Source organism: Netta rufina, assembly GCF_964035555.1.
Source record: "Netta rufina genome assembly, chromosome: 4".
Lineage (NCBI taxonomy): Eukaryota > Metazoa > Chordata > Aves > Anseriformes > Anatidae > Netta > Netta rufina.
This window is the reverse complement of record NC_140127.1, coordinates 10,808,820-10,820,773: the sequence shown is the minus strand read 5'-3', so window position 1 is coordinate 10,820,773 and position 11,954 is coordinate 10,808,820. Positions and strand designations below refer to the sequence as shown.

Below are 11,954 nucleotides of genomic sequence, written 5' to 3'. Positions count from 1 at the left end.
AGATGATCCATTCTTTCAAATCCCACCCCTTAGTACAATAATATTGAATTGTCTTATGGAAGAGGGGAGTAAATTAGAACCAAGCAAAAGAAATGCTATTTCTCACAACCTGTTGTCACTGCCACAGAAGGTCATGGAGTTTAATGCTGCCCTTTTTTCTTTTTTTTTTTTCTTCTTTTTTTCAAGGATACCTGTGTGACCATTAACAAGATGTAAGCTAAGATGAGAAGGTTAATTGGACACTAAACATCAAGATAGGAGGCGATGGCTCAGTATGGTAAGGAAGGAATTTCTCCTACCTCTTGTTTCTCACTGCACACAACATAGAACGATGGGATGGGTTCATGCTGGTTTTTTCCTATGAAAATACTCATGGGTTTTCATGAAGAGTTGGTTAGTGCAAATGCACCAGTGAACTAACCTGGAGTGTAATCTGTTTTCATCTAAACTTTTTGTTAGTTTAAGCAAGACACTTGCATATAAAATAATTGCATTGTAATGTGCAAAAGGTATGTTTAATGCTCATGTAAGGTAACGTTAAACACTTGTGCAATTTCAGACTGCCACTGTAACTGCTCTGAGTAACTCCCATTATAGAAGGTTGTGAGTGGAACTGTTATATTGCTGTGCTATTTTCTTCAATATCTGAAGGAGCTCCTAGGACTTGGAATTAAATAACATCCCAAAGATAACACGTGAAGGTTGGTTAAGCTGACCCAGGATATGGTTTTGGCCAACCAGACAGGAAAAGGGGAATAGCATTTTCCAAATTAAAGCTTTAGGTAGGTGAAAGGCATATAAAATTTCTGTGTTTATCAGTATTTCCTCCTCTAATAGAAGCTCAGGTCCCAAGCAGCGTAAGGAGCAGAGTGTTATGTGTGGGCGAGAGGAAATAAATATTAGATGGCCACATTTGTTTTCCTGCTGTATGAGTTTTAAAAGAATATTCTTCCTTTGGTGCCTCTCTACGGGTTGCACTAGCATGTAACACTGCAATAGATGATTTGCAGAAACATCAGCCATTAACCTCATTGTAGTTAAACTACATGAAAGAAGAAGACTACTCCCTGTTGTTAAAAAGCATTGATTAGCCTGCAGTGGTGCTTCTCCCACAGACACTAACAGTGGAGCTGAAGTGATACTAACATAACTGAATACATTTTGGAAGGGAAATCGTAGCAAAGGAGGAGCAGCATAGCTAAAACTTGTGGGATTTAAATTTCTGAAGTTCCAAGGACAGCATACGCTGAAGTCCCAAGAAATGTGCTCATGACTTATTAGAGGCCTGCATTGGCCCAGGTCTGATTAATAGACTCCTTTTTAGAATAATATTTTTACAGGATCAGTAAGTTCTGTTCTGGATTTTTTCCCTAACTTCAACTTTCTGTAAATGCTTAGCATATATTGATTAGAAGAGACCGTTATCCTTTTTCTACATTCTCCTTTGATACCTTGAAGTAATTATGGAGCTTAAGATTTTTCAGACTCTTTATACAGATGACACCAATTTGTGTTTTTAATGAATAAGAATTGAAGAGAATGAAAGGGAGGAAGTACAAATGATTTTATCTCTGTGGAGGATGCATATTAAGTCAATAATGCATTCATTATTTAAAGTGAGTTTACTTAAATTTAAATTTTAGCTTCACTTCAGCCTCATTCCTTTCAAATTTTCAGGCAGTGCTCTTTATCACTGGAATTATTATTTAGAATTACTCTCAAAAAAAACCACAACACTTCTGTTAGTTAGAGGCTATTTGTGAGCTACAAACTCTTAGTTGTGCCTTCTGTCCTGGTAAGTATTTCCACAGTCTTAAGTGAAAATTTCCACTTAGCGTGGCCAATTCATGGCACATTTACTGTATGCTTTAAATAGTCTGAAAGGATAGCTGGTTTCTGGATAAGGCCTCAAAATTCTTAGTATTATCTAAACTGAGGATTAATATATATATATAACTTTCCAAAGGTTTTCAATATATTTCCTACTTTGCCTACTGTGCATTGTACATTATTAAAGAGTACTGCTCCGACATGCCCCCCCCAAAGAAGCAAATTAACATTTCTTGTGAACTCCGTTCTTTTGCGGAGAAGTAATAATGACTCAAGCAGCTCCAAAAGTTTCTCAGATGAATCAGAATTTATTACTTGTAAAATTAATGGCCGTTACACTCAGTGATACTGTGCATAAACTGTCATTTACAGAAAAAAGCACCCTTTTTATAGTTAGCTGTTATCGCTAACAGACCTGTGACTGTTGTGTAGAGGATAAGAACAAATGCAGCATGTGAAGGACACCATCTATGAGATTTCTGCTCATCATCTTTTGTTCCCTTTTTGTACTCCTTTCTTCTGTCTCTTAAAGTCAATTTTAGTTGTGATTTGTTACAGCTTTTAGAGGAGAGAAAGCCCATTCTAGCCAGTCCAAAGATGATGCCTGACTTCTGCTTTGGATCTGGCTTGAAGCCTCTTCAGTGTTAACATTTTTTGGGAAGTATTCACCTGCCAACGGGGACCTAAGCAAAGTAGAAATTGCTGCTGGTGTTTGTTTGTTTGTTTTGTTTTGTTTGCTTGTGTGTTTTTTAAAGATTCATTTATCTTGCTCCTTATACTGATTTAGTTTGTCTTAACTTTAAAAACTTCTTCCTCTTGAGCTAAATCCTTAAATTTTGTAGATAACCAAGTGTGCTTATTAAGTCCTGTGACTGAAAAGAGTTGTAGTTCAGTTTTGTGAACACAAGTATGCTGGTCAGATGTCATTAACTTGATCTAAGTCATATATCTTAGGAAATGCATTCAGAAAGAGTTGTTTAGAGAGAGATGATCTACCTCTACTTACACCTCCACAAGGACTTTCAAGTCTTAGCAATGGCTGGTACAAGTTTGGAGCAATTTTTTGTGTGTGTGTTGGAGCAATTCTTTGACTTCTGTGTCTTGTTTCTAGTGTAACTTGACATAACAAAGTTAGAAGAAAGTGTAATAAGACATAAAGTGGGGATTTGGACTAATTTATAGGAACATAAAACGCTGTGCAATTCTCTGTCTGTGTAATGGGGATAATGTATTTAACAACAGCAGAAGTCTAAGGATTAATTGGTTAATGTATTCATAGAACCCTGAGCATGAAAAGTGTGCTCTAAATGTTTTCTAATAGAAATTTCTGCACTACAAAAAAAAAAAAAAAAAAAAAAGTACATTCATTGCTTTTTTAAAAAAAAAAAAAAATCCATCAAGAACACAGATAATTAAAATCATATTAATAGATTTTTAGGTCTTCATTTTCCCCTTGAGGCCAGGTGTCCCTGATTTTTTTTTTTTTTTGCTTTCTTTTATTCTTTTTTTTTTTCTTTTCCCCTTCAAGCAGTGTCCCTGACTCAGTTGTCAAAGACTGAGAAGCAAAAGTGCCCATCTAGCTTTGAACTCGATACCTGTGGTGGAGTTACAAGGTTAAATAAATGGGGTGTGTGGTGTTTTTTTTTTTTTTTTTTTTTTTTAAGCTAAGCATAACACTTTAAAAAGATATTTTTTTTTTTTTCCCCCCTCCCCTCCCCCTAACATATTTTTAGGCAGCCTGCACTCCTGCCTATGTTTCTTCCCCAGTCCCAGCTGAAGATTTCAGGGTAGATGAGAGCTCTATTTTGTTTCTCCCTTGTATTGCAGATAGGGGGAGGAGGTGGTTATTAGAGAGAAGCACTCTCACTCGCTCGCTCTCTCTGTTTCTCCCTCTCTGGCTGATAGCACTTATCTCTCGCTCTCTCTCCTTCTCCTAGGTGATCCATTTCTAGGCAACGTGCTGGCTGGTGCTGGAGCTGCCAGCTCTCTCTGCATCCCACTAGCAAAGCGAGCTCCAAAAGCAACCTGCAGACCATCATCTGCCTTCCTCTGCCTTGCTCTGGGCACTCCTTTGCTCTCCTGCCCTGTCCAACCACTACCTTGCGCGACAGAGACTGCACGCCGGGCTTGATTTGCAGATTTATTTCTTGATTTTTTTTTTTGTTGTTATTTTTTTCTTCTTCTTCCAGTTGTGGGAAGAGATTTTTAAGCCGAGGGTGGGGGGAAATCTCTGCATTACTATCCGCATTACCTTGAAGTTCACTTTGTTTTTTGGCCTCCGGGGGGGCTTTTCCTGCAGGAATCCGGCTGCTGGAGCCGGGGCTGCCTGCCCTCCCGGCTCCCCGCTCCTCCTCGCTCACTGAAGGCGAGCCCATTGCTGCGGGCTCCTGGGGCTTCTCCGGCCAAGAGGGTTTGTGCGTGTGCGTGGCTGTGTGTGCTTGTGCCTGCGTGTTTGTGTGTGTGTGTGTGTGTGTGTGTGTCTGTGCGTGGGGTGGGTTGGAAGTTGCCGTGCAGCAGCCGGGACCGAGCGGATCCCTGGACCCGGCGGAAGGATGGGGATTGTCTGACCAGCAGAGGCGTCTGCTGCCCGCCGCGGCTCCCGGGCTGGATGGATTTGCTGCCGGAGCTCCCAGCAACTCTGGCGCTGCCCAGGAGCCCCCCGAAGTGACGCGGGGTCTCGCCGAGGAGCCTCGGGCTCTCTCCCTCGCCCAGCCGCAGCCGTGCGCCAGCCAACGGGATTTACTCGCCCCTCCGGCACCTCAAACTCTCGGGCTGCCCTCGCCGCGCCATCCTCCGCGGTGGCACCGCTCGGCGAAGAGAGCTGTCATTGTAAAGCCTGGACCTCCGCCGGAGATGGAAGTTTTCTCCCTCATCCTGGTGGTGTCCGTCTGTTGGACTCGGAGCTGGAGAGCGGCGATTGCAGATTCGATCATTCACATCGGTAAGGGGGTGCTGCGTCTGCCCGTGCCGCTGCTGGACACTTTTCCAGCTCTCCTTTTGCAACCTTCTCTCCTCCTGGCAGGCTTCCCCCCTCCCCGCAACCCCCCCTCTCATGTATCCCTCGCTGTCTTTGCCGGTTTTTGTTCGTTCCCCTCTCGCAATCGCTTCCCACAGGGTTTTCGGGCGTCCTCTTTCCCCCCACCGCCGTGTGCGGGGTAAATGTGTGTGCTTGAGACCTTGAGGTTTTGCGGGGCTGACGATCTGGGGGGACACACACACACAAGGCTCGGGGACACTTCCCCGCTCCCTCCCCACAGCCCCCCAGCTCCAGCCTGCCGTCCTCCTACCCTCGGCCGGGGATGGGGGGCACACCCCAAGCCTCCCCCCTTTATCCCCAGCCACGCAAAGCGCCCCCCCTTCGCCTCCCTTCTCCTCTCCCCCGGCGGAACAGGTGGTTTGGCAACGTGAGCGCTTCCCCTCCGCGGCTCAGGGGGGGCTCCTCCGGCCGCCCCTCTCCCCCCCCTTTCACCCCGGGCGCCTCCCGCGGCCGTACCGGGAAGGGTGCCCGGCTCCCCCGGCGGCGGGTGCAGGGAGGGCGGCTGCCGGCGGTGCCCCCCCTCCTTCTCCCGGTGATTGCTATGCACAGCGCTATGCCGGGCTTCCCCCCGCCGCCGTGATCCGGGAGCCTGTGTGTGTCCCCCCCGCACCTCATTGAGCTGACCGGGTTTGGTTCCCGCAGCGGGCATCCCCCCACCCCTCTGTACTGCTCCGCCCGGCCGGGGGGCGGCGGGGAGAGGAAGGAGGGCGCTGCCCCCCCCGGCCGCTCGCCCATCTGCAGGCACCGCACGCAGGCGGCGCAGGAAAGCGAGGCGCTGCCCCCGGGGAAGGGGCTCCCGGGGACAGGGTCCCGCTAGGGCCCTTAGTTTTGTTTATATTTTATTTTATTTTTATTTTTTTTTTTGGGGGGGGGGGGGGGGTTGTCCCCGTGCAGGGCCCGCAGCTTCCCGCTGTTCCCGGGGGTGGCTTTATAAACATGTCCGCCCGTGCCGGCTGTGGGATCAGCGGTGGGTTTTTGGGCAAGGGGACTTGGGCACGGGATTTGGGCAGCCCGGCCGGCCGGAGCTTTGTACAGGACACCGGCATCTGGGCAGAGAAAAGCCTGGCCCCCGCTTAGCCCCCCCTTTCCCACGCCGGAGCCCACGGGCGGCTGCTTCCCTTAGGTCCTGCAACTTTATAGGGGTCGCTCCTCATAGCTGCGTGCGGCCGGAGCATCAAATAATGCACAGGGGAGGCAGCGCTCTGTGCCCTCCTTTTAAAGGGAGAAGGGCTTGAATTTTAGTATTATTTATTTATTTATTTTTCTCCCGGTTGTAAGCTGTCAAAGCGACACTAGGAGACGGTTCTGCCTTATGATTTGTTACTGAGGAGCTTGCAACAAAGTGATCAGATCTTAGCATCTGGGGGGGAATTTTGACTGAGTAACAGATGAGGAGTTTGTAATTTTCTGCCTCTCGTCCTCCCGGCTAAAGGAGCGTTGTTGGGTGAGCTGTATGTCTGCATTAGCATCAAGGGAGACGATAGTTTCTCTTTTTTCCACGTTAATGGCATTTATGCTCATTTCAGTTGTTATATATGGTGAATACAACACGTTTTACTGCTTACGCTTTTTTATAATGCAATTAGTGGTTAGATGCATCAACACAGTAAATCCTCACTGAAAGAAAAAGATACCAAAGTATTTGCTTCTCACACGATTAATTTGTCTTGAGAGACAATTAGTACAGTTGACAAGGGGATTATCTCCTTTTATAGACTGGTTTATGTTGCCATGAAAATGGCAAATTGATAATTGTTACACAGAGCTTTAAATCTATTAAAATGAATAAGTTGAAAAGAAATGATCTGAATTTAGAACTGTTTTAACCGTAAGTGGGGAGACAGCTAAGCATTGCAAGTTGTACGGCTCATGGATGAAAATTTGGCCCCTAGTATCACCTCTGCATTTTAGGACCTGACCCCTTTCTGTTTTCTTACATTTGTGCTGAGTAAATTTATGGATAAAATATTTAGAGATAAATAACATACTGCATTTATTTATGAGTTATGAAAGGGAGTAGCAGGGTACTCTGTGAACGAATTACCTACAGAAGAATTCATAACGCCAAAGAAGAAAACAAAATGCTCACTTCAGGGGAAAAGAAATACTACCAGAAGTAGTACCAGTGCCTTAGGCAACAAGCAAAGCAAAAGCTTTATCATTTCCTAATTCTACAGTGTTTGTAAATTCAAGTGGAAAATGTTTTCCTATGTATGGAAGGGGGACATGATCATAAGAGATATCACATTACCTGTGCAATCTCGTTTTCCTGATGGCACATACTTTTTCCAATAATAATACACTAACTCTCTTGCTAGCCTATGTATCATTTGATGTGTTTCCAGCAAAGAGATGCTTTCTCTAGCCAAGTATGCTACCAGCTGTTTCTCAGACAATGACAAAAATGTTAGAATTAGTGGGTAGATTCATGATTGTAGTAGGAGGGGAATGATAACTGGTTCTTACCTATGATACACTTCCTCGTATTTCTGTCCTCTGAAAAATTATACGTGCAGCTTTTGATTAGTAGAGTAGGTCTGTGTGTATGTAAATGAGCATATTTAAAAATAAGCATTTTCCTGTATCATATTTTGAATGTTGGTAGGGCTGCTTGTGGTCTGTACATTTCTGCTGGCCTGCTATTATAAATAGAAGCTGGCAGTTCAGAAAGACTGCATTAAGCACTGTTGTGAAAATGTTGAAATGAATCAACTCCACTGCAATTTTCCTTACCCCTGTATTAAAGGAAAAAAAAAAAAAAAGGCAGGGTTACCATGTCAAAACTATGCAACTCTGTCCTGTGCTGCTTCCCTGAGCCTATGCATTGATTGAGTAATTTCATCAGCCCCACATTACTTGATTGCTTAGAAGTTTCCTAATGATCTGTATGCTGTAGGAAGAATCTGAAAGTCGTGAGTGGAATGGCAATGATTTTGTGTTTTATGAGGCTATTCAAAAAGTCGCTCTGATTTATGTAGCTCGAAAGCTCCAAAGTCTTTGAGATTAGCCACGCTGCCTGGTATTTTCTTCATACATCAGTCGTCCCACACTCCTCACTCCCTAAACAGGAGTTTAGAACAGTGCTTTAATTAAGCAGGGATTAGGTGGCATTCCTTGTCAACTGCACAATTTGTGTATGCTTTGTATCTTCTGCAGTTGATGGTCTAATGCTTTTATATTTTGTACTTAACACCCATTCTCATTTTTCCCCTTGACATATGTACATAGTAATATACCTGTGCATACAGCTAGCCTATTTCTATTGTGCATATAGAAATGTATGCACAAACACGCGTATTAAATGTGGCAAAATCAACCAAGGCAGTGGCTACATACTGTGGGTACAAAAGTTTTTGCTGAAAAAATACACTGAAGCGTTTTTTTAATATTAATTCAGTACAGCACTGCACAGCAGTAGTTCAGATACCCTGACTACTGCAAGTTGTTTCTTTATATTTATCAGTGCTTTAAGGCATGTTCTCTCAGTTGTGTACTGCCCTTAACTTTGTTTTCAATGGTAAGTTTAGATATATAGTATACAGTATAGTTATATATTATATGTTTTTATAGAGAGGTACGTATATATACACATTATACATGTATAATAACTTATATAAGTATATATATATATTTATATATATATATTTTTTTTTTTTTCCAAGAGAGAAAAGTAGATATGCTCTTCCCTTCCTCCTCTCAGCCTGCAGACTTAATGGGCCAGGAGAGGTAAATTCCTTCTGTGTTAGACAAACTCTGGGCATTGCTGGATCCTGAGATGGTTCATATTTTTAAGCTCTTCTGGATAATAATGTCAGGGCAGTTCCAACATGGGGTTTAATACTTTTTGAGATTATAGTGCCTTTAGAATATAAAAATTTATAAAAATATTTGTAAGGAAAAGGAAGTCGTCTAGCTTGGTAATATTCACATCCACGTTTTGTTGTTAGCTGTTGTACTAAAATGCACTTGGTTTGTATTGCTGTGTATATCAGTAGCCTCCTTAGAAGGTATATAGTGTATGTCACAGACTTTATTACACTATTCTCACATGTGTTTTGCAAAGAACAGGACAAGCAACTAAATGGATTTATTAAAAAGAAAAAAAAATCCCCAATCTATATGTGCCTATAGTTCCTGTAGTATCTACAGCTGAGTGTTCAGGTCTCTGCCTTGCTGTAGAATGTACCAAGGTTATTTGCTTAGCTTAAACATACATACAGTTGAAAATCTGAAGTACAGTGCACTGTGACTTAGAAGACAGTAGGTTTTATCAGTAGCTATGTTCTACTTAAACGCACAGCATGCGTGACATCCTCTATGTTTATATGCACTGTGTCTCCCAAGAGCTTAAATTCGCACTAGTATTTCAGTCCCTGTAATGTGTTTTAGTGCCAGTTACTCTGCAGCTAAAGAGGGATAATTTTCCATGCTGCAGACTGCAGCTTGCTATCCTCCAAAGGCCTGTTTGCCATTAGGTGTCACTGCTTTCTGGAGTGTTTCTTAGTGATCATCTGGGCCTGATCCAGAGTCTGTCATGATCCAGGTGAGTTGTTCTGTTACTTCAGGAGATTTTAAACTCATCCTGTGGATTGCTGACTCCAGCAGGCAGCTCCTAATCATGGTTTTAAATAATTCTTAGCATTATTTCAAGTTCTTTGTCCTTTATAAAGACAGAGAGGGAGAAAAAAAAACCAACTAACACAAAACACACAACTATCTAGCTTCAAGTGGCTTCATAACAAATGTCTGCCGTAGCAATCACTGTGGCTGGTGCTGCTGTGTGCTTTCAGATGACTCCTTATAGATGCACAGAGTCTTTATTCTCACAGTACCATCTTTGAAAAAACACACTGGAGAAAAATCTTTTAAGACTGTGACTACATAAACCTACCAACTAAGGTTCATTTAACTTAATGAACAAAGGCATTAAGTATGGTTCTCTTCCACTCCCTGGCCCTGTAAAGCAAGTGGTATTGGCAGAAGATTACTTTTGTAAGCCATTAGGTTACTCCCTAGATATAGACTTGAACTTACATCATTTTCTTCCTTTTGATATATAGCTATCTATAATCTGCCATGACAGTCTGTTTTTTGCTGAAATTTATTGGAAGCTTTTGCCTTTTGAGTTTCGTATTTTCACTCTTTGTCACTGCTGTTCCATTTCTTGATCTTATTTCAGCATACTAGTGATGGTTTTAAAAATGATTTGTACAAAAGAGTAGCTCTATCTGGCTATCAATTTCTAATTAGTTTTTCCTCATTAACTGAATTATGTATGAAAGCATGGTACAATGCTTTTTACCAACCTACCCTCCAAACATAGTGTTTTATACCTTCAGTGTTCAAAATAGTTACTGGGCATAGCCAGTCACTGTTGGTTTTTGGACTTGAGTGACCAATAGGAAAAGGAAACTATTTATAAGATGGTCTATATCAGAACAAATATCAGAAAATAATCAAAATTTGAATTCATGTTCTGTAAGTATGTATTACAATATTACAATACATGATAGCTTGGTATATGGAAGACATTGACTTGGAGTGGTACGCTTGTGAAGAGAGAAACTAGAACTGCCTACTTTTGCCTAGTTCGTATCTGCAAATGCAGCTGTCAAATTCAGGTGTTTGTTTTTTTTTTTTTTTTTTATTAGATTTTAACTCCAAATGGAACAAATTGTTACCTAACCAGTTGAGATTGGAATAAAACTTTGATTTCAGAGGCATACTTGCCATCATTGCTGAAGTCTGGGCAACTCCACACCCCTCCAACCCATACACCTTGTAGTCCAGGTCACTGTTCTCATCATGCTGACACCCACCTCTGACAGCCCCAGATGTCCTCATTTGTTTGTGCTATCTATGAATTCCAAGAAGCAAACATGACAATCATGGCTCAATACTAAAGCATAACACCCAGTTAGCCAGCAAACCCTGCTGTTACATCTGGAAACTGGGCATAAAATGGGGCTGAGGTTTCTCTGAAGCATTTTTCACCCTAGACTGATTGGCAGTCTAGCAAATAGCTTCATGCTGGGCTTCTGGAATGGAAGTGCTATTCCTTTCTGTCTATGATGTTCTTTTGTCTTCCTGCAGTATGAACAATATCCATTAGGTGCCACTTTCCTGGTAAGCTTAGGGATTGACCTCCTAGAGCTGTAGAAAATGTTAAATGAAGCTGTGGACTCTGTTTTTGTGAGAAGTCCAGTTTCTTCCCAAAAACTAATTATCTTGGGCAAAAATGCCTTGCAAGTCAAAGTGCCCCTTCACTGCTAATAAACTACTGGAGAAGATGCAATACTGAGCTGCTGGAATGTGATACTTGGCACTGAATATGTGCTAAATGCATGTTAAATAAGTGTAGTACTAGCTAAACCATCTTCAACACCAGGTAATAAAGGCTCGGGTGAAACCTCCCAAGGTCAGTTCTTGGCTGGCTAATTCATTTGAAGCAGTGCTCAGAGAAAAGGAAAAGATTATTTCTCCCGCTATGATGCAGAATTTAATTGTGTATACTTGACGTAGAAGTAGTAATTTAAACATAGAGTCTACCATGGAATAAATTAGTGCTGGATGGGTGAGGAAAGGGTGTGTTTCTTGTGTTACATTTATGTCCCTCAGCATCTTCCTACAAATGCAAGAAGGGCAGTTTCCTCCGTTACTCTTCATTTTAGATATCAGGCTCTATTTTCTCATTATTCTTTACCAAACGCTTATGTGAGAAATGATGGTGCAAGTGAAAGATGCTCTTATGCCTGGAACCGCTGTAATTAATAACGGTTGTGTGACTTGGAGAGTTATTGCTGATCTGTATAACATGGAGGACACAGACTGAATTGAAGGTTAGCAGATGAAATGCATTGGCATTTGGATGACAGTTATGAAACTTGGCAAGTGAGAAGGCTTGAAATTTTGTAGTGTTGTAATTTTGTAAGTTTCAAAATTTATATCCTAGTTTCAGTGATAATATACTTAGTTCAGCAAAGGAAGCATTCGGTATTCTGTATTGTACCGCAGAATGTACTTCAGCCTGAGAGCCCTGTTCCTGCTTCGGTCTGGGGTAACCACACCAAGCTCAGGGAAGGGATAT

General features: G+C 42.4%; 1 protein-coding gene across 2 annotated transcripts in view; it reads left to right on the top strand.

The window, feature by feature from the left end:
- Positions 1-4,683: 4,683 nt before the first annotated feature.
- The window catches only part of GRID2 (glutamate ionotropic receptor delta type subunit 2), a gene marked incomplete at both ends in the record, with an annotated part of 702,974 nt that continues 695,703 nt past the window's right edge, over positions 4,684-11,954 (top strand). For both annotated transcript variants that reach the window (XM_084285976.1, XM_084285975.1), the window contains one exon: positions 4,684-4,771. In XM_084285976.1, coding sequence (XP_084142102.1) covers positions 4,684-4,771 — 88 coding nt within the window. The remainder of the gene's footprint in view (positions 4,772-11,954) is intronic.